The sequence below is a fragment of the Eubalaena glacialis genome, chromosome 7 (genome assembly GCF_028564815.1).
Source record: "Eubalaena glacialis isolate mEubGla1 chromosome 7, mEubGla1.1.hap2.+ XY, whole genome shotgun sequence".
In the NCBI taxonomy this organism is placed as follows: Eukaryota; Metazoa; Chordata; class Mammalia; order Artiodactyla; family Balaenidae; genus Eubalaena; species Eubalaena glacialis.
In genome coordinates, this window is record NC_083722.1 from 64,257,237 (window position 1) to 64,283,186 (window position 25,950).

At 44.5% G+C, this 25,950-nt stretch overlaps 1 protein-coding gene across 1 annotated transcript in view; it reads left to right on the plus strand.

Moving 5' to 3' along the window:
* ITGA9 (integrin subunit alpha 9) overlaps positions 1 to 25,950 on the plus strand; it is a 345,733-nt gene that overhangs the window by 161,043 nt on the left and 158,740 nt on the right. The window contains exon 16 of the mRNA XM_061196493.1: positions 10,752 to 10,901. Within this exon, the coding sequence (XP_061052476.1) occupies positions 10,752 to 10,901 (150 nt within the window). The remainder of the gene's footprint in view (positions 1 to 10,751; positions 10,902 to 25,950) is intronic.

Below are 25,950 nucleotides of genomic sequence, written 5' to 3' on the forward strand. Positions count from 1 at the left end.
TCAGGTCAAGGTGCAGCGAGAGGAGATTCCAGGGTTTTCAACTGCTTTCTAAGCCAAGTTAGTCCTCCTTCCCCTTCCCCACTTCTCCTTCGCTGTTGGCTCCCGGGGTCCCAGAGCATTTCTGTCCTAAAGTGAGGATTGAGGCTGACATGCCAGCTGGATAAAGGACTCGTGGCTGAGACAATGTGGCGAAGGGTGGCAGAGCAGGAAAGCCTGCCTGGGCCGGCTTGGGCCATATTTCTTTTGTTGGTTACACTGGGAGCATTTTCTTCTGTGTTAGTTTCGTATTCACCTACAAATATTTTTATCAGGGCCACCTTGGAGGTTTGAGGATGGGAGATAGGAAGAGAAAATTAAGACAGGAAGGGAGGAGCGTTAGATTGGAAGATGAAATTCTGTTTCCCCTGGAGGACACATAGGCTGAATAATCTCCATGCTGGGCCAGTTCCATCTGGTGTCATGTAGCTGTCAAATGATGCATGCCATTATCTGTGATGTAATTAACATGTCTCTTTGCAAAGAACATTTTACAAGGTTGTAGCATGCTCTTAGAAGATTGTTTCCAAATTGTCAAAAGTTCTAATCTCACATTTGTGTGTTTTGGGAATGGATGCAGGGAAAAAGAAAAAACAAAAGTCACAAAACATACACACATATAAATTGACTAAATAAGCAGTCACCACCTATGCACACAAACTCTCAAATATAAAAACAAACCATTTTTCAAGGATCCAGGGAGATGTTGTTTTATATTTAAAGAGGAAAAAGCATCAATAGGGTTGTGTGATTTTCATAGATAAATAGAATTATTTATGCAGATATGTTAATTGAAGTGTAATTAATGCTTTCATGCCCTTCCTGGACACTGATGCTTGCTGGGGGATCATACATTTCAGACTAATAATGATATCCATTTCCATAATATGATATTACATATAAAGTAGTATGTAGTCATAATTAAAATCTCTAATCTCACTGAGAAACTTACTGAATTTTCTCCCTTGGTTTTAATTTAAGTTTTCATTTGTTTATTTTTTTAATTTATAGGACTCTAAATGAAACCACACTTGGCCTCAGCTTGTTCTCTAGTGAAATGGGAGATAAGTCCTTGCTACATGCACAGTTCATAAAAAGGATTCATTTTGCAATAGAACAGTTTTCACAGATTTTCATATCAAAGTTGCCACTTAAAAGATTATGGTAGGGCTTCCCTGGTGGCGCAGTGGTTGAGAATCTGCCTGCCAATGCAGGGGACACGGGTTCGAGGCCTGGTCTGGGAAGATCCCACATGCCGCGGAGCGACTAGGCCCGTGAGCCACAATTGCTGAGCCTGCGCATCTGGAGCCTGTGCTCCGCAACAAGAGAGGCCGCTATAGTGAGAGGCCCGTGTACCGCGGTGAAGAGTGGCCCCCACTTGCCGCAACTAGAGAAAGCCCTCGCACAGAAACGAAGACCCAACACAGCCATAAATAAATTAAATAAATAAATAAATTTAAAAAAAAAATTAAAAAAAAAGATTATGGTAAAAATAATAATAGCCACTATTTATTGCCCACCTTTACTACACTTGGCATTGTGCTGGGTGTTTCATATAATTGTAGAGACCATTTATTATATCCTTTTGAATATGTCATATCTTTCACTGTGGCCTTTTCTGAACTTAATTTCTGAATTTTCTATCCTTTTTACTCTCCATGCTTCAATCTGCATATTTTCTGTTGACTTGCCTTCTGGATCAATGGTCTTCTCTCTTGCTGTGTCCAGTCTCCAGCTAACTACATCTCTTCTTGTCATCTCAGCACCTTGGCCACAGCCTTCTTCTTGGTTTCTGAGTCTCGTAACCCTATGCTGCTGTGGAATCCACCGATGCCCCAAGAATAAATGTGGTGTCAAAAATCAGACTTGCCTCAAGGTGCTTCCCTTCTCTTTGGAATCTTGACCCTCAAGTCCTGGCCTCCTTAGTAGCTCTGAGCTTTAAGTTTGTCTTCAGGGACTCATAAGACTTCCAGGAACTCAGCTCAGAAGCTCAAGAACTCAAGCTTTTAGCCACCAGTTCACATTCATACAGGTTCTCAGCCTCTTATTCCAGGCTGCTTAGAGACCTGTAAACAGCTCAAGGGAAGAGTTCCCTAGATAGTTCCCTGGTACTGTTAGACAGGTGTGTGTGTGTGTTTTCCAGCTTTTCTAGTTGTTCTCAGTGAAAGGATAGATCTTCAGCAAGTCCCTCTATTATTACCAGAAATGCAAAATCCTCAGTTTGCTTTTAGAAGAATCTTCAAGCTTATGGGAATTCTAAGCTCTCCTCTAACACTTTAACTGCCATTCTAATTGTTATGGTTATTGAGATAAAGAAAAAGGCATTCCACTTTGAAGACTTCTCATTTCTAGGGCTGCCTGCAAGGTAATCGTAGGCAATAGAGCTGGGTGTAGAGAGCAGAGGAATCATGAGAAAGGATACAGGAGGGAGGGGACAAAAAGATCACATGTTTGAAAATAGAAAAATACTGAGGCATCTTTAAAAAGCCCTTAGAGGGTTTTTTCCCAAACCGATTATCTGGCTTAATGCTAGCTGCTTATTTGCTGGCCTTCTGTGTTATTTGCAAATATAAAGTAAGGTCATCCTTTCCTGTTTTCATTTAGTTTACCTCTGTAGCTGCTAGTTAGCTAAGGAGGATAAAAACCCTTCATTTCTTGGAGAAAAGCAGCATGAGGTCAGTTTCTAATTCACATGTCTGGTCGAGGGGTGCGTGGTGCTCGGGTCCTGCTTACGTGGGGCTTGGAAACGAGTCCACTGGATAGTGAGGCATATCTTCCCTTGGCCAGGTGGGTGGGGGTCTGTGATTTGAGGCTTATACTCACCAGGGAAAATTCCCTGGTTCCACAAGTAAAGGAGACAAGACTTTTGGGCTTCTGACCCTCACAACGGCCTAGACGCCCTAGGATAACAGGGCAGAGTGACCCCTCCTCTAGTGGAACCCTTGAGTGGGTGGCCCCTGCCTGTCACGAGCCTCCCCTGCTGGATGTTCCGTCTGAGTTAATTCGATTTCACAAGCAAGTTAATGAATGAGAAGGAAAAGCCGGGACTCCCCGTGAAGGAATGGGGGTACTCAACCGCGTTTCCCTAAGGGTCTCTCTCCCTCTTGTCATCAGACCCTCCCAGGCCCTGCAGTCCTCCCTTGGGGCCCCAGCAGAACAGCTCTGCGTGTGAGGTGCACCGAGGGAGGAGAATAGTGTGGTTTGAAGGAGGGCAAAGCTCATCCCTGGAGGACGGGTGGATGAGCTCAAAGTGTAGACAGAGGGTCTGTGGTAGGTCTGGATGAGCCAGTGCTGGGGAGGCTGACTGGACGCTGGGGCAGGGGAGCAGTTTTGTGGAAGAGAAAAGGTAGCATGGGGTTTTAGGCCCAAATCAGTGTATTCTGGGAGATTGCTTGTGGAGTTGGCATTTGGAGACAGGAAGAGGATTTCTGTGTTGTAACAAACCTTAGTATGTTCACACCTAAACAACTTGCACACTTGTTCCCTCTCCTGGTTCCCCGTGGTGATGAGGGGCTGCCAGGTCCACTCACTCACCTGAGCTGAACACTGGGGTACCTTCCATGATTCTCTTTCTCTCATCCCCCACCTCCAGTCACCAAGCCACAGCATCTCTTCTTCCTGAGTCAGCCTCACCTCCCTCCCGTTCCCCATCCCCCTTCTGTGTCCTGGCCCAGGCTCTCTCCATCTTTCCTGTGAACCCCTATGTTAGACTGCTCCCCCACGAACCTCTCCCCATCAATCCACTTGCATGCTATAGCTAGAGGGATCTTTCTACAACACAGCCTCCCTACCTCCAAACTCACCCCCATCCATCCGAGAAACCAGAGGGATTTTTCTGTAACACAGTCTCTTGCATCACCTTACCCCCCTCCCAGCTCTCCCTAGATTTTAGGTTGAAATCAACACACCCTTTAAGTCCCCGTGAAATCTGGTCTCTGCTTCAGCCTCCTTTCCCCTCCCACCCGCCAACTAGCCTGACTGCCCCACCTTTGGGGAGCACATGTAATCCACTGGACACCCATGCCCTCTCCACCCTGCTGTGTGTACCGGCCATGCCTGCTCCCTGGCTAATGTCCTTCTGTCATCTGACTGAGCCCAGGGACTTCCCTTCCTCTGGGAAGCCCGCCAACCTGCAGTCTGAATCAGGTGCTCCCATCTGTGTTCCCAAAGCCGCCTCTCTTTTAGTATATGTTGCACTAGGTTGTCACTGCCTGCCTGTTTCCTCCAAGGTCTTTCATCTCCATCTCCCTGGGGCCCAGCACATTGCCTGGCATAAAGTAAGCACCCAATAAATTTCAAATTGCACATATGTCAAGTTCCCTATAAAACCTCAGCCGCCAGTCTGAGGGTTCTTCTCTGTGCAGCCTCTTTCATTTTTCAGAACAGGAGGGTACAGTAGATTTTTAGCAGGAGAAGGTGGATTGTCGGCTTTTGGTCTATCATAAGTAAGTGTGTTCAGCTTGGGAAGCTTCTGTTTGTAGTGGTGAATATTTTTAAGCAGTAAAACGTCAGCAACTAGAGTCTCTGCCCAAACCCCTAAGCCTCCTTCTCCATCCTGAGGGGTCCCTTCATTTCATTGCAGTGCTGGGCTGAGAGAGGCCACACTTCCAACAATGCAAAGGAAACCACGAAATGTTGCTGCTACTTTTCCTTTGCAGCTCAGATACAAGAAAACAAACACAGTGTGGGGAGAAGGGGCTGTCCTTTTGGGGGTGCTGACTTGTTTCTTTTTCTTTTTTTTTTTTTTTAAACTGACTTTTAAAAAAAAAATTTATTTATTTATTTATTTATTTATTTGTGGCCGTGTTGGGTCTTCGTTGCTGCACGCGGGCTTTCTCTAGTTGCGGCAAGCGGGCTTCTCTTTGCGGTGGCTTCTCTTGTTGCGGAGCATGGGCTCTAGGTGTGCAGGCTTCAGTAGTTGTGGCATGTGGGCTCAGTAGTTGTGGCTCACGGGCTCTAGAGCACAGGCTCAGTAGTCGGGGCGCACGGGCTTAGTTGCTCCACAGCATGTGGGATCTTCCCGGACCAGGGCTTGAACCCGTGTCCCCTGCGTTGGCAGGCAGATTCTTTTTTTTTTTTTTTTTTTTTAATTTTTCAAAGTTTTCAGAAGGCACATTTTAATTTTAAATATACAAAACCATATTGCTCTGTCTTTTTCTATAAAATAAAATTAGTTATTGATAGAAAAGCTTTTAAATTGTCTTAGTCAAACTCAAGTAAAAGGATTTAAAAAATAAAACATTAACTAAAAAGAGTTTTACCAGAATATTGAACTCTCCTTGATAGTCACAGAAATCAACACAATGTCCATCAGTGCAGAATAAAAGACATAGAACAATTCAGTGTAAAAAAAAAAAAAAGCACCTTGCATTAATGGAACATTAAAATTGTGATTTAAACCCACAAAATTCAGGAAATTCAGAATTAGAACTCCCAAGGTAACCTTAACTGTGACCTCTTGTGCATGTATGCTGTTTAGAAATTTGAGATTTTTTGCCTTCCTGATCACATACCACTATGAAGAACAACTTTGAAGGGGAAAAAAAAAAAGGTACTTTTCCTTAGAACCACTATATATGTTTAAAATTTTATACCCACTTAGAAAATCAAATGATCAATCTTATTATATTATTTTATATTATATTATAAATATATTTATATTATATTATTATATTATATTCTATACTATAGAAAGCTGTACAACATAATGCACATCCACTTGAAACACGATTTGAACTTTCTTTTTGATACAGCCATAAGTGCCTACCATATAAAAACATATTCACATTGCAGGAAGACAGAGGGGAACACTATTAAAATTGAATAGCATGTAAGGAAGAAGGGTCAGGAAAATAATTGAGCAGAGAGTCAAAAGTAACATCCTTCGTATTTTTAAATCTACACTTTCCTGGGAAGATACTTCATCTCTTCAACTATGGGTTCTTCAATTTTAAAATGAGAGGATTGAGTTAAGTAACATCATAGTTTCTTCTAACTTCAAAACTGTATGGGGCTTCCCTGGTGGCGCAGTGGTTGAGAATCTGCCTGCCAATGCAGGGGACACGGGTTCGAGCCCTGGTCTGGGAAGATCCCACATGCCGCGGAGCGACTAAGCCCGTGAGCCACAATTGCTGAGCCTGCGCATCTGGAGCCTGTGCTCCGCAACAAGAGAGGCCGCGATAGTGAGAGGCCCGCGCACCGCGATGAAGAGTGGCCCCCAGTTGCCACAACTGGAGAAAGCCCTCGCACAGAAACGAAGACCCAACACAGCCATAAATAAATAAATAAATAAAATTTAAAAAACAAAAACAAAAACAAAACTGTATGATTCATATAAATTAATATTCTAGAGGAGACTCATAAATTTGATATCGTATTAAACCTTAAGTAATTTGTATCAGAGCTTAGTGAGATATGGCAAGAAAGAAAATGATGTTGATAAACCACTGGGCCTCTCTTAGATATGATCAGCCTATCTCATTGATCCTGCCCTATCTTTTGGATCTTGTAGTCAAAAAAATGTTAACTCATCCATCCATCCAGATGTTAGTTCAGTCTTTGTGCCTGGGATTATTGGAAGATATCTTCTAGTAAATTTTAAAAAATCATCAGGGGGCTTCCCTGGTGGCGCAGTGGTTAAGAATCCGCCTGCCAATGCAGGGGACACGGGTTCGAGCCCTGGTCCGGGAAGATCCCACATGCCGCGGAGCAACTAAGCCCGTGAGCCACAACTACTGAGCCTGCGCTCTAGAGCCTGCGAGCCACAGCTACTGAGCCCGCATGCCTAGAATCCATGCTCCGCAACAAGAGAAGCCACCGCAATGAGAAGCCCGCGCACCACAACGAAGAGTAGCCCCCGCTCGCCGCAACTAGAGAAAGGCAGCGCACAGCAACAAAGACTCAACGCAGCCAAAAGTAAATAAATTAATTAATTAACTAAAAAAAAAATCATCAGGCCTCCTGAGATATGTTTCTCAATATTATGAATGTGAGATCAAGAAGAACTACAGAGAAAGGTAGTAGCGTAAGAAGGCCATAATAATGTCACCACAGTATATAGCTCTTCAAGCAAAGTCACCATGGCCCATTTTTTTAAATAAGGAAATATATTTATTGAAAAGACAACTGAAAAAAAAGCGTATATACTTACAGTTATATAAACTGTGGCATAACAGATACTATCACAGCCCCTTTGCTCTCCCAGCAGCCAGCACTTGCATCTCTGTTAGATGGCTGCCCCCAGGCTGCCAAAACCTGGTTTATCTATATGCACAGAGAATATGCATATCCCGGAAGTATCTTGGAATTTACAGACCCCATGGTGGCTGTTAACCAATGTCTATAAATACCACTGCTCCCTTGTTTCCTATGCTGCAACCTCCACTGTCTTCACAGCTTCCCTGCAAGGCTGAGGCAATGTTATCTACCCTTCAAAGGATTTACTTTGAAATCACATCTAGTCCTAATATGCTGCTGGGTTGACTTTGGGATTCCTGGAATAAAAACAGGCCCAGTTTTTCATAATGTGTTTATTCCAGAATTGCCTTGGAAGAATATTGAGGACGGCAATCAAAAGGCTAAAAGAAATGGAGATGTGAGAAAAGTCCTGTTATATACAAGTGGTGAAACTCTTATTGGGCAACCAGCTGAAGTGTGAGTGGCATCCTGCTGACCCTATTCTGCCATGAGCCCTGTAGTCCTGCACCTTCTGGCCACCAGGGCAGGCGGATTCTTAACCACTGCGCCACCAGAGAAGCCCTGCTGGCTTGTTTCTAATTGCTGTGTTCTCCCCTGCCTCCACCCATGGCTCAGTGTGGGGTAGGCCCCTTCTGCCCAGAGCTACTGGGACACGTCATAAGAAGGTGTTTCTCAAGCATCTTAGTTAAAACTGGTTCATGCAGTCAGTGCCAGAGCACAGCGTCTGTACCGCTAGGTGTCACAATTCATTACTCACCCCAAATAGCTGTGCCCTGACTGAGACACAGAATGACTGCACATTTAGAAACAGCCCTCCCTTCAAGTCCCTATTTCTTTAGTTATTTGTCATTTACTCACATTCTTCCTTGTATGAGGAACATTTCCTTCCCCTTGCCCTGTATCCTCCTAAGTAGATAGGTAATATTTCAGGGTGATGTCAGAACCTAAAGCAATTGGGATGATTTTTAAACAGTATTTCATGGGCTTCAAGGAAAGCAGTTTTGCTTCTGGTTCTAAGAATGAGTCCGGTTCCACCACTTACTGGTTTGGGGACGGAGCACAGTTTATTTGCGTTCATCTGTACAATGGGAGCAACAATCTACCAGCTTGGGTGTGGTGCAGATTAAGTAAAAGGATGTCTGGGAGGAGGTTGGCCCAGTCTCTGGAATACATGTGGTAGCCAGGAAATGTTCCGTGGCTTCTGCCTCCCCACCCCCATCTTCAGTTCCTCCTGCAAGAGTAACAGCGTGTAATAACTGACTTATTTCGGCATGACGGATTTAAATGCAAAATCTTAAGGCAGTCACCCTTAAAGAAACACTGAAGCGTTTATCCGTGAAAACATTAAGATTGCACCCCTTCACTATTCTCTGTGCCCAGGCAGTCTTTACATTCTGTTTAGGAGAGTCGGTCAGTAGCCGGAGGGGATCTGGATCCCAGGTGTGTGCTTTGCTCACAGAAAGGACGGGAGCATTAAAGATCTGCTCCTAAAATCTGAAGTTCGAGAGAATTTTGTGGAAGTAGCTTATCCAGAGGCTCCCCCGTCACTCCCCCAAAAGGTCCTGTGTTTTATTTACGTAAATGATTGAATCTATTCCCAGCTGAATGCTTTCCTGAGCATGTCACTCAGGCTCCCACCCCAGAGTCATCTGTCCCCCACAGCCCACATTCAGCAGCTCCGTCTGCCTCCCCGCCCCGGCCCGGGCACCATCTCCTTTCCTGGGCTGCTGCAGGAGGTTTTCTGTGTCTCTGAGCATGTTCCACTCCACATACATGCCCAAGGATCTCCAAGGAAACACAGGGTCCTGTGCCCCGTTAGACCTGGGACCACCCTACTCTTTGTGGGAGGCAGTTGCAGTAAAAACAAACAATAAACAAAAGAGACTAAACCCCCCCTTAACTGTGTAACCTGGTGTCCCCCCAGCTTGTTCGATCACAGACCCTTTCATTAACCTCCCCCTGGTGAACTGGTACATGCTGAGTGAGGAAGGCAAGGTGCAGCTTGCTGTAAGCAACCAGTTCCCCGCATGTGCTTAGACTGGACGGATAACCCGGAACTGACAGGCGTGTCTGTCTCTGGAGGGGGCGCTGGGTATCCAGGGGGTGGGGTAAGAGCTAGCTCCTCACTGTGTGCCTCTTGGGAACTTTAAAACTTAGTTCTACTGTTTTGAACACGGCACTAGTCTGCTCCCAACTCCACCAGACTTTACATGGAGCATAGTGTGAAGTCCTTGGATCTGCTCACGGCCTTGGGGTTGGTTGGCCTCTGCCTGCCCACCTAGCGCCTCCCACTCCTGCCTCCCTGCCAGCTCCCGTCATCTCTCCCTGACAGACGCAGGCAGTGGGGCTGCAGACAGTGGCTCGTTGGTGCTACTTCTGAGATTTACCCTGCTCCCCTTGGAAGCCCACCTTCCATAGAGCATGCTGGCCTGGGACGTGGGGATACTGATGCTTAATTCCTGCCTCAAACTCTAACTTGTGAGTCCCGGGGGGCGGCCAGAGTACCCAGGAGGCAGCGAGACCTGGGCCAGAAAGGTCAAGAACTCCAGGATTGAGCAGATGTGACTCAGAATCCTTATCAGCCTTGTGGCCTGTGGAACTTGTGCCTTCATCTTCCTTTTATTATACGATGGAGGGGAATAAGCCCAGCTGCAGGGTTTGGACGTGTGGCTCATCTCTGTAGAACAGTGGTCCCCAACCTTTTTGGCACCAGGGACTGGTTTAATGGAAGACAGTTTTTCCACGGACGAGGGTGGTGCGGGGGGATGGTTCAGGCGGTAATGTGAGCAGTGGGGAGAGGCAGATGAAGCTTCGCCCACTGCTTACCTCCTGCTGTGTGGCCAGGTCCTAACAGGCCGCGGACCGATATCAGTCCACGGCCCAGGGGTTGGGGACCCCTGCTCTAGAAAACCTAGTGCAGTGCCTGGCATCTTGTAGGTGTTCATTGTGACTATGGACCTATCACTCCCTTGGCTCTTAGATTCCTGGGCTCCAAAGGAAAGAACACAGGCCAGAAGCCGGACTTCATCCCTGGCTCCATCGATGCCCAGCTCTGGGAAGATGCCGGGCCCTAGTGTCTTCAGGTCTCCTGCCCTAACACATAGTCCATATTTACCTCAAGGCAGAAGAGCTTTGATGATCAAAACACCACGGATGGGAAGGGTTAGCAGTGCACTGTGAGTACAGATGCTTGCCTGCCTGCCAACTAGGTTATAAGAATATTTGAAAGATGACTAAGGTAATGTCTTCCACATGCTAAAGAGACGATGATTTCGTACCATGTGAGTTAGAGCGGGGAAAGCCCCCGCTCATTAGCGGAGTGACCTTGGACAAGACAGTCATCACTCTCGGCCTCATTACCTCATCTAAAATATGAAAGCAATAAAATCCAGCCACACAAGGGTGGCTGTGAGGCTCACATGGGGCAGTCCATGTGGAAGGTCTTTGTAAACTGTTGAAATGCTCTGCACATGTCAGCAGCGCCCGCCGCTCACGTGCCTGTGTGTTTATTGTTTCAGCGGAGAGTGCAGGACGTCATCAGCCCCATCGTGTTCGAGGCCGCCTACAGCCTGGGCGAGCATGTGATGGGAGAGGAGGAAAGGGAGCTGCCGGCCCTGACCCCCGTGCTCCGCTGGAAAAAGGGACAAAAGATTGCCCAGAAGAATCAGGTGAGAACCTGAAAGCTCATGGCTGGGACCCCAGGTGGCAGGTGCCTATGCAGAAGTAATGGCCCTGGTGGCCTGGGAGCCCATGGCCAGCCACACCCCCTCCTGGGCCTTGCTTTCCCGATCTGCAAAATGATGAAATGTATGATTTAGGGGTTTGTGTCTAACAACCACGTTATTTAAACTCATTGAGGCTATTCTCAAGCAATTAGAAAATGATGATCCCTTTGAGGTCATGAACTGGCTGCTTGGCCCTGGCACTTGCCTCCTGTTCCTACGCTGTTTCCAGAGCTCAGATCAGCACCTAGTGAGTGCTCTACATACAGTACATGTTTTATTGATGGGAGCATGAGTGGGGTGAAGAAGCAAGAACTTCCTCTTGCTAGAATTGGTGGTTGAGTTGAGAATGCCCCGCTCAGGCATCTTTGGAAGGCAGAGCACCGTGAGCACAGGCTCTCACCATCCTCCCCCGCTTGGCAGATTCCGGGCTGTGCTGCTGTGCGGAGGAGTTGCAGGGTGACGTGGGGTGCAGGCCGTACGAGGCCATACAGGGTAGGAGTGAGCCATGAGCTAACGCCGTGCAGCATCACTGGCCTGTCTGCCCCGAGTCATCTGGGAGATAATACAGTGCTGACGACGATGCAGGAAATACGCAAGAAATCTGGGATCCCAAGTCTGGTTCTAAATCTTTCTTTAACACCCAAGATCATCACAGATCCAGGACCTGGGGAAGGTCAGACAAAACTGTTTTTTGGCTAAACCAGACTCCTGGGTGGGGTGGGGGCAAAGCTGTGGAACCACCCACCAGCCCCAGTCTCCACAGTTCTGACTGCTCTGAGCTTATGGGAAAACTAGCAGATCAGTGACCCACGCCTTGCAGATGAGAGTTGTAAATAGAACCACAGAGAAGTGTTTGGAGTTCGAGATGTAAGATTTTTACCAAGATGTCCTCATATTCTCCCATAGTCTCTCCCATGTGGTCTTGGGTCAGGTTCCCCAGAAACAGAGCCTGAGACGGGGATTTAGGAGCAACTTGGTCTAATGAAGCTGTGCTCTTAAGAGAACCCTGTAAGGAAAGGGGAAAGGGTGAGCAAGTATGTGGTCTCAGCTAAAGTCTAGCTTTGGCCTGAGGCAGGAAGCTTTGGAGCATAAATTACAGCAAAGAGCCGTCCTCTCCTTGAGGGAAGGGTCTGGCCTTTTGTACCCCTTACTCGTCAGCCATTGGCTGTGTGGGGGATAGAAGGGGAGTGTAGCCCTCCTTGAAGGATACTCCCTGCAGCTGTGGACAGTTCTCTGGAGGAGGCTGCAGATGTGAGCCGTTAGCCGCCTGTAGCACATCAGCTGGGGGAGGGGCAGCAGTTGTAAAGGGATGTGGGCAGAAGCTGCTACCCGTATACACACAACCTACTGGCAACACTGCCTTTTTGGATGCTTCTTTTGAAGTCAAACATGAACTTTCAAAACACAAGTGCCCTGTAGGGTGGCCAGAATGTCCAGCTGGTCACTGATACTTGGAGAAGGCTCTGGGGGAGTGAGGGGAGAGACCAGGAGGATGCTGGGTGTCTAAGTGGTGGGGCAGGGTGGAGGGGAGGCATGAGGAAGATGAGGAGGACAGGAAGATAAGATGAAGAGGCGGGACAGGAAGCTGATGACTCCTGCCTTGACTGAGGAATAGAAGTGTGTATCATCTCCTGACAGTGAAGTTGGGCCAAGAGGTCAGGCTGGGGACCCAGTAAACCAGAATATTATGATAATTCCTAGATCATGAGTTCCCCGTCCTATTAATACTTTGCTCTCTAAGGTGGAATCTTGCTGGCCCAATAAAGTTGGGTTATGGGAGTGGTCCAAACTTGGGGTGCTGGGAATCATTTCAGGGTACCCTGTGCTTGTTTTACCTCTGAAATGACCCTGTGAGGTAGCGGCCTCCTCTGTTCAGCATCTTGCTAGCCCTGGGCATCCCTTCTACAATGAACCCAACTCTCATTTCTACCAATCCATCAGTGGCACAGAGTGGGCCTTCTTTAGTGAAGAGCATCTTAGAACCTTTACTAGCATTTTTAGATTCAGGCAACCTGATCAAAGGCAGAGATTTAGGGACAGATTAGTATGAAAATGCTCTTCTTGGTTACTTATGTTCAAGATGGCCAAGCAAGCATAAATATTTATGTCTGTGCTTCCTGAGACCCCATTATAGTGATTATAAATGAGTAAATCAGAACAGGGAGGTGAATGCTGCTGGGGAAGGGGCATCAGCCAATGAGAGAGTCCAGGGATTTTTGGAATGAGTAAAGAAGAAGGAAGAGTGTTGGTGGGTGAACCTTGCACTCTACACGGAGGGACTGGGTGCCTGTCCACCCATGGGTCCAGAGAGGCTGTAGCCACGGCCAGGCCAGCAGTTTCAGAGGGGTACAGGAATGAGAAATGGGGCTGGAAACAGGGAAGGGGGGTGTTAAGTGAAGGTTCGTTTGTGGAAGAGTTGACTTTCTGCCCCTGTCCCCACACCTACATACTCTAGCCATGCAGAATAGCAAGAAGCCAGGCCTTTTATTTTCTAAAGAATTGAATAAACTGGTTGAGATAGTGTAGGTGGGCTTTTTCCCCAGGGGGAAGCCTATTTCTTCTGGCATTTGGAGCCTCCAATGTAAGAGCTAGCTTCCCCTCCCACCATCCACCCAAACATCCAGATTTTCCAATCAGCTCTTTTACTTTATTCTTAAAAATGAATGGACAACCAAGGAAATCTGAAATTGAGGGGAAATGTGGTACATGGAGAAAAAAACCAAAATACACCTACAGAATAACTGACTTAGAAGGAAATAAATTTTTTAAGGAATAGAAGAGATTATAACAATTTAAATACCAATTTATACTCTATGTAATAAACACAAGGAGATTCAAGAATATATTCTATCCATTAGAAAGTGGTTGGAATTCTATTTCTTCTTAAAAGAAAGAAAGAATAAGGAAACGTTTCTTGAAAATTAACAATATGGATGCAGAGCCAAAAATGTAGTAGAAGATAATGATAAGAAATCTCCCAATAAGCAGAGCTAAAAGACAAATAGAAAAGAGCTAAAGCATCAATCTGCAAGGTCCTATATCCAACTAATAAGAATATCAGAAAAAGCAAACAGAGAAAATGAAAAACATTATGAGAGATAATGGAATAAAATTTCCCAGAGTTACAGAGAGACACTTTTTTAAATTTAAAGGACCCACAAACTTGCAAGCAGGGTAAACCAAAAATATCCTAGATACATCATTTTGAAATGGTACTACTCCTAACACATAAGGAAAATTCTAAATGCTTCCAGGGCAAGGAGTACAGGATGGTGGTAGTGAGGAATATTTGTCCACTAACGATATAATTAGAGTCACACTAAGTTGTCCGTTAGACTTCTTATTAGCAAGATTGGAAGAAAGCATATGTGAAATAAGGGCTTCAAAGCTCTGAGAGAAAGTGATTTTGAAACTAGGATTTTATACTTAGCCTAACAGTCAAGTATGAGGTCAAAATAAAGTTATTTTTCAGACAAGCAAGGACCCAGAAAGTTTACATCCCTAGGAGCCTTTCCGAGGAAATCACCTGAGATGCACTCCAAGAAAACAAGGGTGACAATTAGAAGGAGCAATATGGGGGATGTAAGAACTAACTCCTAGAAGTCTAATGACAAGAAATTCCAGGATTACAACTGTGCAGCAAGTCTAAAAAACAGTTGATCAATTTAGAACAGGGGATCAATGAAGCCAGCCATAGCAGAATGACAAGAGAGTAGCAAATATTCAGGATACAGTGTAGATGGAATATATTTTTTCTATGGATAAGAAAAAATAAAGGCAGTCAAAAACTCCCAGGAAAATAAAAACATGGCCAATATGTCATGGTTCAAATATAAAACAAATTAAAATGTGGTGGAATTTTAAGCAAATAGAAGAATATACGGAAGAGAAGGACCTTAATACTAGAAGCATTCTCGCTTAAGCAAAAGTTGAGTATTCTAGTAGTTTAACTTTGCACCTGTAGAGGAAGATATGTAATCATGACACTTGTCTTGGCTCTGCTGTGAACAGTAATCAAGAGGCCATAATGACAACATGATTTATTGGTTTTTAGTATTTACAGTCAAGCCAAATCAGTTACGGTTATAGTACGTAGTGTAAATGTCTTTAATTTTACTGTATAGAGTTTAAAATAGAACAAAACAAGTTGTTTTAATATCTTAATCTTTTAAATTGGTGAGCCAAGAGTTATTGTAAAACTTGATGAAACAAGAAAAAGTTGTTATTACTTAAAATTGCAGAGGTTACCAGTAGAGCAGTGCTTCTTAAAGTGTGGTCGCTGAACCAGCAGCATCAAACTCCCTTGGGATGTTGTCAGAAATGAAAATTCTTGGGCCCCACCCCAGACCCTTTAATCAGAAACTCATGGGTGGGTCCCAGCAATCTGAGTTCTAACAAGCTGATCAGGTAATTCTGATGCAGCTAACATTTGAGAACCAGTGCAGCAGAGGAGCTAAGAGTAACGATTTGCCTGTCAAAATTAGGAAAGTGGATGGTGGGAGGGGGCCTTCATGTAGGTGAGTTCAATTCTTGTCTATCATGGAAGGAATTCAGTGAGATAATGTCTAAATCTGATAAATCAAGAAGTAGTAGTATCAATATATTTTCTAGAGATACGGAAATAATCATCAAAAGAAACATAAATGGACATGGGTTAAGAGTGGTTCCTCTTGAGAGGAGGACTCAGTATATGGAGGTATGTGGCAGGAGGTTATTATTTTAACCATGTGATTCTTCGGTTGAAAATAAAATGAAAGAAAAATATTGTCCTTAGATTGAGAAGATTGTCCAGGAGCCTGAGAAAAATTCTGGGAGAATGATCCTTGCTTTACTCCTTTTCCTGATTATGGTGAAAAAAAAAAAAAAAAAAAGATAATTTAATGATCTTTCTCCATGTGTCTTCCAGATGTTAGCTTAATTTAAGGGAAAGATTCTGAGAGCTAGGCCCACTCTAGGAAGCAGAGCTGATTCTTAACTTGTATATATGTGACAGGTCCACAAAGAGCATCTAACCTCTTTCCTAGGAAGGAATAAACTCATTGAAACTCTTCATTTTGCCAGGTAACTTCAGGATTTAAGTGCCTTAGTCTCTTCAACTAAAAGGCACTAAAAGCCCATGTTGGTACATAGGGTTGTGCAATAGAGTGGGTTAAATTCTGGCAATCTTTTAGAGTCAGGGTCTGCCCCCATTGATGGTCTAGTTCAGGTGGAATAGCTGCACAGTGTATATAACATGGAGTCAGTGACTAAAGCATGTTTTTTTAAATTTTTTAAATTTATTTTTATTTTTTATTTTTTTATACATCTTTATTGGAGTATAATTTCTTCACAATGCTGTGTTAGTTTCTGTTGTACAACAAAGTAAATCAGCCATATGCATACATATAGCCTCATATCCCCTCCCTCTTGAGCCTCCCTCCCACTCTCCCTGTCCTACCCCCTAGGTCGTTGCAAAGCACCGAGCTGATCTCCCTGTGCTATGCTGCTGCTTCCCACTAGCTATCTGTTTTACATTTGGTAGTGTATATATGTCCATGCTACTCTCACTTTGCCCCAGCTTCTCCCTCCCACCCCATGTCCTCAAGTCCATTCTCTGTGTCTACGTCTTTATTTCTGCCCTGCCACTAGGTTCATCAGTACCTTTTTAGATTCCATACATATGCGTTAGCATATGGTATTTGTTTTTCTTTTTCTGACTTACTTCACTCTGTATGACAGACTCTAGGTCCATCCACCTCACTACAAATAACTCAATATCGTTTCTTTTTATGGCTGAGTAATATTCCATTGTATATCTGTGCCATGTCTTCTTTATCCATACATCTGTCCATGGACATTTAGGTTGCTTCCATGTCCTGGCTATTATAAATAGTGCTGCAAGGAACATTGTGGTATATGCTCTCTTTGAATTATGGTTTTCTCAGGGTATATGCCCAGTAGTGAGATTGCTGGGTCATATGGTAGTTCTATTTTTAGTTTTGTAAGGAACCTCCATACTGTTCTCCATGGTTGTTGTATCAATTTATATTCCCACCAACAGTGCAGGAGGGTTCCCTTTTCACCACACCCTTTCCAGCATTTATTGTTTCTAGATTTTTTGATAATGGCCATTCTTACTGTTGTGAGGTGATACCTCATTGTAGCTTTGATTTGCATTTCTCTAATAACTAGTGATGTTGAGCATCTTTTCATATGCTTCTTGGCCATCTGTGTGTCTTCTTTGGTGAAATGTCTGTTTAGGTCTTCCGCCCATTTTTTAATTGGGTTGTTTGTTGTTTTGATATTGAGCTCCATGAGCTGTTTGTATATTTTGGAGATTAGTCCTTTGTCAGTTGTTTCATTTGCAAATATTTTCTCCCATTCTGAGGGTTGTCTTTTCGTCTTGTTTATGGTTTCCTTTGCTGTGCAAAAGCTTTTAAGTTTAATTAGGTCCCATTTGTTTATTTTTGTTTCTATTTCCATTTCTCTAGGAGGTGGGTCAAAAAGGATTTTGCTGTGATTTATGTCAGAGTGTTCTGCCTATGTTTTCCTCTAAGGGTTTTATAGTGTCTGGCCTTACATTTAGGTCTTTAATCCATTTTGAGTTTATTTTTGTGTATGGTGTTAGGAAGTGTTCTAATTTCATTCTTTTACATGTAGCTGTCCAGTTTTCCCAGCACCACTTATTGAAGAGGCTGTCTTTTCTCCATTGTATGTTCTTGCCTCCTTTGTTGTAAATTAGGTGACCATATGTGCATGGGTTTATCTCTGGGCTTTCTATCCTGTTCCATTGATCTATATTTCTGTTATTGTGCCAGTACCATAGTGTCTTGATTACTGTAGCTTTGTAGTATAGTCTGAAGTCAGGGAGCCTGATTCCTCCAACTCTGTTTTTCTTTCGTAAGATTGCTTTGGCTATTCGGGCTCTTATGTGTTTCCTTACGAATTGTAAAAATGTTTTGTTCTAATTCTTTGAAGAATGCCATTGGTAGTTTGATAGGGATTGCATTGAATCTGTAGATTGCTTTGGGTAGTATAATCATTTCCACAATATTGCTTCTTCCAATCCAAGAACATGGTATATTTCTCCATCTGTTTATGTCATCTTTGATTTCTTTCATCAGTGTTTTATAGTTTTCTGAATACAAGTCTTTCGCCTCCTTAGGTAGGTTTATTCCTAGGTATTCTTTTTGTTGCGATGGTAAATGGGATTATTTCCTTAATTTTTCTTTCTGATTTTTCATTGTTAGTATATAGGAATGCCAGAGATTTCTGTGCATTAATTTTGTATCCTGCAACCTTATCAAATTCATTGATTAGCTCTAGTAGTTTTCTGGTGGCATCTTTAGGATTTTCTGTGTATAGTATCATGTCATCTGCAGTGACAGTTTTACTTCTTCTTTTCCAATTTGTATTCCTTTTATTTCTTTTTCTTCTCTGATTGCCGTGACTAGGACTTCCAGAACTATGTTGAATAAGAGTGGTGAGAGTGGACATCCTTGTCTTGTTCCTGATCTTAGTGGAAATGCTTTCAGTTTTTCACCATTGAGAACGATGTTTGCTGTGGGTTTGTCATATATAGACTTTATTATGTTGAGGTGGGTTCCCTCTATGCCCATTTTCTGGAGAGTTTTTATCATAAATGGGTGTTGAATTGTGTCAAAAGCTTTTTCTGCATCTATTGAGACAATCTTATGGTTTTTATTCCTTAATTTGTTAATATGGTATATCACATTGATTGATTTGCATATATTGAAGAATCCTTGTGTCCCTGGGATAAATCCCACTTGATCATGGTGTATGATCCTTTTAACATGTTGTTGGACTCTGTTTGCTAGTATTTTGTTCAGGATTTTTGCATCTATATTCATCAGTGAATATTGGTCTATAATTTTCTTTTTTTGTGATATCTTTTTCTGGTTTTGATATCAGGGTGATGGTGGCTTTGTAGAATGAATTTGGGAGTGTTCCTCCCTCTGCAAATTTTTGGAAGAGTTTGAGAAGGATCGTTGTTAGCTCTTCTCTACATGTTTTATAGAATTTACCTGTGAAGCCATCTGGTCCTGGGCTTTTGTTTGTTGGAAGATTTTTAATTACAGTTTCACTTTCATTACTTGTGATAGGTCTGTTTATATTTTCTAATTCTTCCTGGTTCAGTCTTGGAAAATTGTACCTTTCCAAGAATTTGTCCATTTCTTCATGGTTGTCCATTTTATTGGCATATAGTTGTTTGTAGTAGTCTCTTATAATCCTTTGTGTTTCTGCGGGGTCAGTTGTGATTTCTCCTTTTTCATTTCTAATTTTATTGATTTGCGTCCTCTCACTTCTTTTCTTGATGAGTCTGGCTAAGGGTTAGAGCATGTTAAGTACAGGCTTACTGATGGATCCCAGGCTTTTGGCAGAGAGTGGGAGTGAGTGAGGCAGGCAGGAGGCCAAGCCTTCCCTCTGCCGGGTGAAGAGCAGCCTTGAGAGAAAATGGGCTTCAGGGTGGGTGCCAGGCTGTATGAGTGAATAGTGGGGTTGCCACCGTTGCTGAGGACCAATTGGGATTCTGGGCACTCGGAGAAAATTGGAGCTCTAATGCTACAACCTCTGTAGGACATACAGCTTGATGAATGCACGTTTCACCTTAAAAATTTAAGGAAAGCAGAGACCTGCCTCTCTTGCCTCAAGAAATATTTGGTACAGATATAACAACAACAAAGTGTTTTATCCATTAGCCAGAAGAGTAATTTAAAAGGACTATAAATCTAAGAGCAATTCAGCTAATTGAGTGTCTGCTACACGTTAAGACGTGGATAAAAAGATAAATGAAACATTGCTGCCTTAGTAGACTTAGAGACTGTACAGGAATAACTTATACAGAGCAGAAAGTGAGATTCAGACTAGTGTGTGTGAATTTCACTCCAGAGACCTCTTCCAGCCGAGGATAAGGAGATGCTCTCTGGAGAAGGGAGAATTGGCTGGAGCCTCATGGAAGAAGTAGGATTTGGATACTTGGGGCTGGAGGGCTTTGACCAACAGAGAAGGAGGGAGTGATGGATGCTAATGGTCTTCCATGTGGCTGAACATCTAGTGAGGAGAAGGAGAGGGGCCATTAGGGCTGGAGGTACAGTCAGACAGTCTAAGGCCACTTGTTCACTGACCAGGGAGTTGGACTTGATTGAACTGGTAGGGGACAGGAGACCATCACATCTTCTTGAGATGGTCTGCCTGGACTGGGGGGCCAGTTAGGAGCTCTCACAGCAGCCCTAGGAAGGTCTTGCAGGTCAGTTCATGAAGGTTCTGTCTGATACACTCAGAGAGTTGACTCATCATCAGTTCCTAGTGGGTCTCAGCTGCTGAAAGAGTATGGAATGAAATGAAACAGTCCTGGAAAGCTCTGGCTGGCCTGTGTGCTGGGAAAGCAGGAAGGCTGTCATTGGGGCCCTAATGTTTCTCCTACAGGTGAGCATACCAATGGCTATGACAGAGGCCCTGGCTTCAAACCCTATACACAGAGTAGAGCTTTGGAAATAACTGCTCTCAGGCTTCCTCAGGAGGCCCCCAAAGAGACCTGGCTGGGGCTGGACTTCCAGGCCACCCACTGTGGTAGACAGAATGGCCCCCAAAGACGTCCACACCCTCATTCCTGGAACCTGTGAATATGATGCATCACATGGCAAAGGGAAGGACTTTGCAGTTGTAACTAAGGTTATGGGCTTTACACTAGGGAGAGTATCCTGGATTATCCAGATGGGCCCGATCTTTCTCCAGCTGGAGGCAGAAGGAAGGAGGAAGAATAGGAGGTCAGAGAGATGCAGGAGAGGAAGGAGTCAGAGAGATCTGAAGCTTGAGAAGGACTTGACCTGCCATTGCTGGCTTTGAAGACGGTGGTGCAACTTGACAAGGAATGCAGACAACCTCGAGGAGCTGAGAGAGGCTCCCTGGTGAGTGTCAGCATGGAAATGGGGACCTCAGTCCTACAACCACAGGGCAGTAAATTCCGCAAACAACCTGAGTAGGCCTGGAAGCAGATTTTCCCCCAGAGCCTCCAGATAAGGGCCCAGACCAGGTAACACCTTGATTTTTGCTGTTGACCCCCAATGCTTAGCACTGCCTGGCTCATAGAGGATGCTCAGTAAACCTATCTCAGTGGAAAGGGCCCTTCTGAAAGAGCACAAGGCTAGGTCCTCCTGCAGACGTCGGACGTCATATCAGAATTTCTTCACTGCAGATTCAGCAAAGCTGTATAATTAAAAGAAGTGTGCTCCATGAACTCTCTAAGAATTCCTCCCAGGCAGGAGAGCAAGGTGTGTGATTTAGGGTGACTTACCTACTCCACAGTACACTTGTGCACGTGTGAGTCTATTTTTTCGAAGACCAAGATGGAGGAGACACAGCTGGTGAGAGGAAAGGCATTGGCTATGTTGAAAATACTCACTTTGTCATCTTTCAAGGGAAAGGTGAACTGTTTTACTCTAATATTAACGTTTTACTATGTTGAAGCCATAAACTTTGAACCTCCATTGTGCTGGAAACCATCACCATCTGGACCTCCCACCCCGGCCCCTCAATGCCTGGGTGTGTGGGATGCCAGCCCCGTGCCCACAAAGACTCAGTGTTTGTTCAGCCTGGACATTAGGTAATGCTTTCCTGGCTGAGGTGCCCAGCCAGCTTAAAATGCCATTATTTACAGCTCTAAGGTTTATTTTCATTATCATATGTAAAGTCTCTGCAGAAGGATGGAAAGCTGAGGGGTTGGCAGGGAGGAGAGAGCAGAGTAACTCCAGACATCAGAGCCGGACAGGTCTCAGAGACCATCCAACCTGCGGGTTCCAGAGCACACACCTGTATTCAAGGGAGCAGGTTGGTGCAGTGGAGGAGAAGGGGTGTTAGAGGAGGAGGTGTCCACCCCCCTCCCTATTTCAGCCTGATCAGTCCTACTTTTATAGGCATCAGCTGTTTGGCATCAGCCTCTGGCTAATCTCAGAAAGGGCACCATGGTGAAACACCTGTGAAAACCATCCACTTTCAAGTACAAGTGAGGAAAACAAGTACGTAGTTCAACATTACTGACCACAGAAATCTGGCTGTATCTGTTTCTCAGGCTTCCCGTCAAGGTTAATCCAAAGAGCAAAGGAGAGGTTACACCTACTATGAAAGGCTGGGCTGTACTTGTAGTCACCTGTTGAATTTTTACAATTTCTTCTTCAGTGTTATACTTTATCTTTGCAATTTTTTTTTAGCATGAGATTCCTTTTTTTTTTTTTGGCCCCGCTATCCGGCTTGCGAGATCTTAGTTCTCTAACCAGGGATTGAACCCAGGCCACGGCAGTGAAAGCACCAAGTCCTAACCGCTGGACCACTAGGGAACTCCCGCAGCATGGGATTCTTTATTTCTTTTTTTTATATTCAAAGGAGATTTAATACCTATCCTTATCACACTCTTCCAAAACAAATCGAAGAGAAGGGAACACATCCTAACTCATTTTACGAGGCCAGCATTACCCTAATCCCAAACCAGACAAGAACAACACCCAAAAAAGAAAATTATAGGCCAATATCTCTGATGAACATAGATGCAAAAATCCTTAACAAAATATTAGCAAACTGAATTACAACCATTATCTTTGCAGTTTCCGGAAAGAATGTGTTCTGGTCCTCCAAAACTCTTTTCAGAAGAAAATAGTGGTTTTCCTCCAAATCTTCAGCCTGTTGGATTTTCTTCTACATTGTCCTGCTTTATTAAAAACTGCCCACACAAGCACGTGGAGTGTGTGTGTAAACAAGCGAGGGTGCACATCTGGTGGATAGTCTCTAGCTGGGGAAGAAATCTTAGCTTCTCTCTTGGTATCTTCTGAGATGATTCAGAAAATCAAAGGCCAGGCTCTTGCTACTTGAAATGTTACCTGGAGCCCATTCACATGATGTTCTTGCAGATAGGGGAGGAGAGGTCCCCCTGGCTTCCTCTCCAGTTTGAAGCCATCTTTCTCACTCCTAGTTGCCTGACTACGTCTGACTCACCAGCTTTTAGAAGCATGGCTAGGGACTTCTCTGGTGGTCCAGTGGTTAAGGCTTCGTGCTCCCAATGCAGGGGGTCCGGGTTCCATCCCTGTTCAGGGAACTAGATCCCATGTGCTGCAACTAAAGGAGCCCACATGCCACAACTAAAGATCCTGCGTGCTGCAACTAAGACCCAGCGCAGCCAAATTTAAAAAAAAAAAGAAGCATGGCTAGAATACTCTTCCTTTTTTCTGACAGCACCAGCCCCTTTTTTTGAACTTGTTGGTTCTGTTTTCTGCCTCTTGTGACTAACAGCAACCTTTTCTTAAAAAAATAAATAAATAAACAAAGAACACAAAAGATTCCAGGGTAAAAATCAAGGCAAAGAAACTCTGGGCCTTTAAAAAAAAAAAGAAGAAACGAAAGAAATTCTGGGGCTTCCCTGGTGGCGCAGTGGTTAAGAATCCGCCTGCCGATGCAGGGGACACAGGTTCGAGCCCTGGTCCAGGAAGATCCCACATGCCGCGGAGCAACTAAGCCTGTGTGCCACAACTACTGAGCCTGCGCTCTAGAGCCCATGAGCCACAGCTACTGAGCCCGTGCGCTACAACTGCTGAAGGCCTCACACCTAGAGCCCATGCTCCGCAATAAGAAAAGCCACTGCAATGAGAAGGCTGTGCACCGCAACGAAAGAGTAGCCCCCACTTGCCGCAACTAGAGAAAGCCCACACGCAGCAACGAAGACCCAACACAGCCAAAAATAAATAAATAAATTTATTAAAAAAAGAAAAAAGAAAAAAAGAAGGAAATTCTGGTCCTGGAAGGCAGGAGATCCCTAGAGGAGAGTTGATGGCTGAGGTTGTAGAGGGACTTGAAATATGGCCTGCAAAAAGCCACCAAGTCTTAGGCAGACCTGGAAACGACACTGGGAGGGTCCAGAGGCCAGGTGCAGGCCCAGGTGGGCAGGACCTCCCTGAGCAGTTCCTCCTCCCACTCAGTTCTTCATGGGGATTGAACTAGATCTTCAAAATGTTGCCTTCAGGTAGCGGGGGCTGTTCTCCGAACCACAGGGCCATGGAGTAAACCAAGGGATGCCCAAAAGATAGAAGCATTTATCACTTCCAGTTTTTCCATGGGGGGCATGAAGCAAAATCAGTACCATGTTTGTTGTTTAGAGGGAAACCAACTGGACTCCTCCCATGATTTCAGAATCTGAAAGGACAATTTATACAGACCCTGAGATAGAAGGAATTTCTCAGCTTTAATTTTACAAAGTATTTGTCTTTCATTTATTCTTGTGGACGTGCTATTCTTTAGAAAGCAAGTCTGTCTGCATGACCTGATTTTATTTTATTTTTTTATTTTTTATTTTATTTATTTATTTATTTATTATTTTTGGCTGCGTTGGTCTTCGTTGCTGTGTGCAGGCTTTCTCTAGTTGCAGTGAGTGGGGCTACTCTTTGTTGCGGTGCGCGGGCTTCTCATTGCGGTGGCTTCTCTTGTTGCGGAGCATGGGCTCTAGGCATGCGGGCTTCAGTAGTTGTGGTGCACGGGCTTAGCTGCTCCGCGGCATGTGGGATCTTACCAGACCAGGGCTCGAACCCATATCCCCTGCATTGGCAGGTGGATTCTTAACAACTGCACCAGCAGGGAAGCCCGTGACCTGATTTTAAATACCAAGCTATGAGACTCTTACTTCCTTCATTTGGGTATAAGACTCAATAGAGCTGAAATTCCTGGGACCACCCAGGAATGAGGTCTTTAATGTGCCACATTAAGGACAATTTTGCATTCTGGAAAAAGCATTAAAATGGAATTGGGAAGGAGAAACCTCTTACACTCAGGTCATGGCATTTACACACACACACACACACAAATGTTTAATACTGTGCTAGGTGCTGGGGGCTGCAGGCATGAACTACCTATGGCTGGGGCCTCTGGGAACTTATGTGGGACGATGGGAGGAACAGCAGTTCAGAAATGTCCCTCCTGTTGTCCAGGCAGAGACCTTCTGCAAAGTCAGATCGCCCATCAGGAAATGTCTCGCTCATTTTAGCTTACAAACAGCCGTGGGCTGGGATTTGAAAAGCATTAATTCCCACCCAATCCAATTGTCCTATTTTCTCAGGTCCCAGCAGACCGGTTTGCCATGGCAACCCTATAAACAGTGTCTAACCTACGTCAATGATTTATATATTTTTAAAGCTAATATCACCAACTTCAAGAAACTGATCCTCCTCTGAACATGACAGCTGGAATAGACTAAGAATCCTACTTCCTGCTAGATCAGTGCAGATTTTTCCACTGTAGATTTGGGTGGGAGAAAATGGGCCCTCCAAGGCCTGAGCACCTGGGCGACTGCTTTTCTGAAGTCAGCCTTGGCCAGGGCAGCCATTGAGCTATCACACGCACCCAAGGTTGTTCTGGCCTTGGTGGCCACAGCTTTGTGAGAAAAACACAGCCAACTCCAGCCTCTGTGCTCTGGTTCAGAGCAAAATGTAAATTGAACTGAATTCATTGTCTTCTACCCTCCCCCCAAACCCCCTGGCCTAAAGGGAATGAGGAAACAAGTATCTAAATATTCTAGAACAGGAATGGGCAAACTACAGTCTGCTGGCCAAATCTAGCCTGCTGCCTGTTTTTATAAATAAAGTTTTACTGAGACACAACCATGGCCATTCCTTTACATATGTCTGCTTTTGCTCTAGCAACAGAGCTGAGCAGTTGTAGCTGAGACCATCTGGCCCTCAAGGCTGAAAATATTTACTGTCTGGCCCTTTACAGAAAAATCTGCCAACCTTACTCTAAAACAAGTAGAGTAAGGGTTGGAGGAGAAGCTGGAGAAAGGATTTCAAAAAGAAAAGTGTATTCTCCAGGGAAAGCTGAGATGAAGACTAGGGTGAGGAAGGAGCCAGCATGGAAATCTAGTCCATGAGGCTGGGGAGGCCACTGGGTGTCCAGACTGCAAAGCCCAAGGCAGGAAACCGTCATCTCCTGAGAGAAGGAGTTTAATCTCCTGTAAACAGAG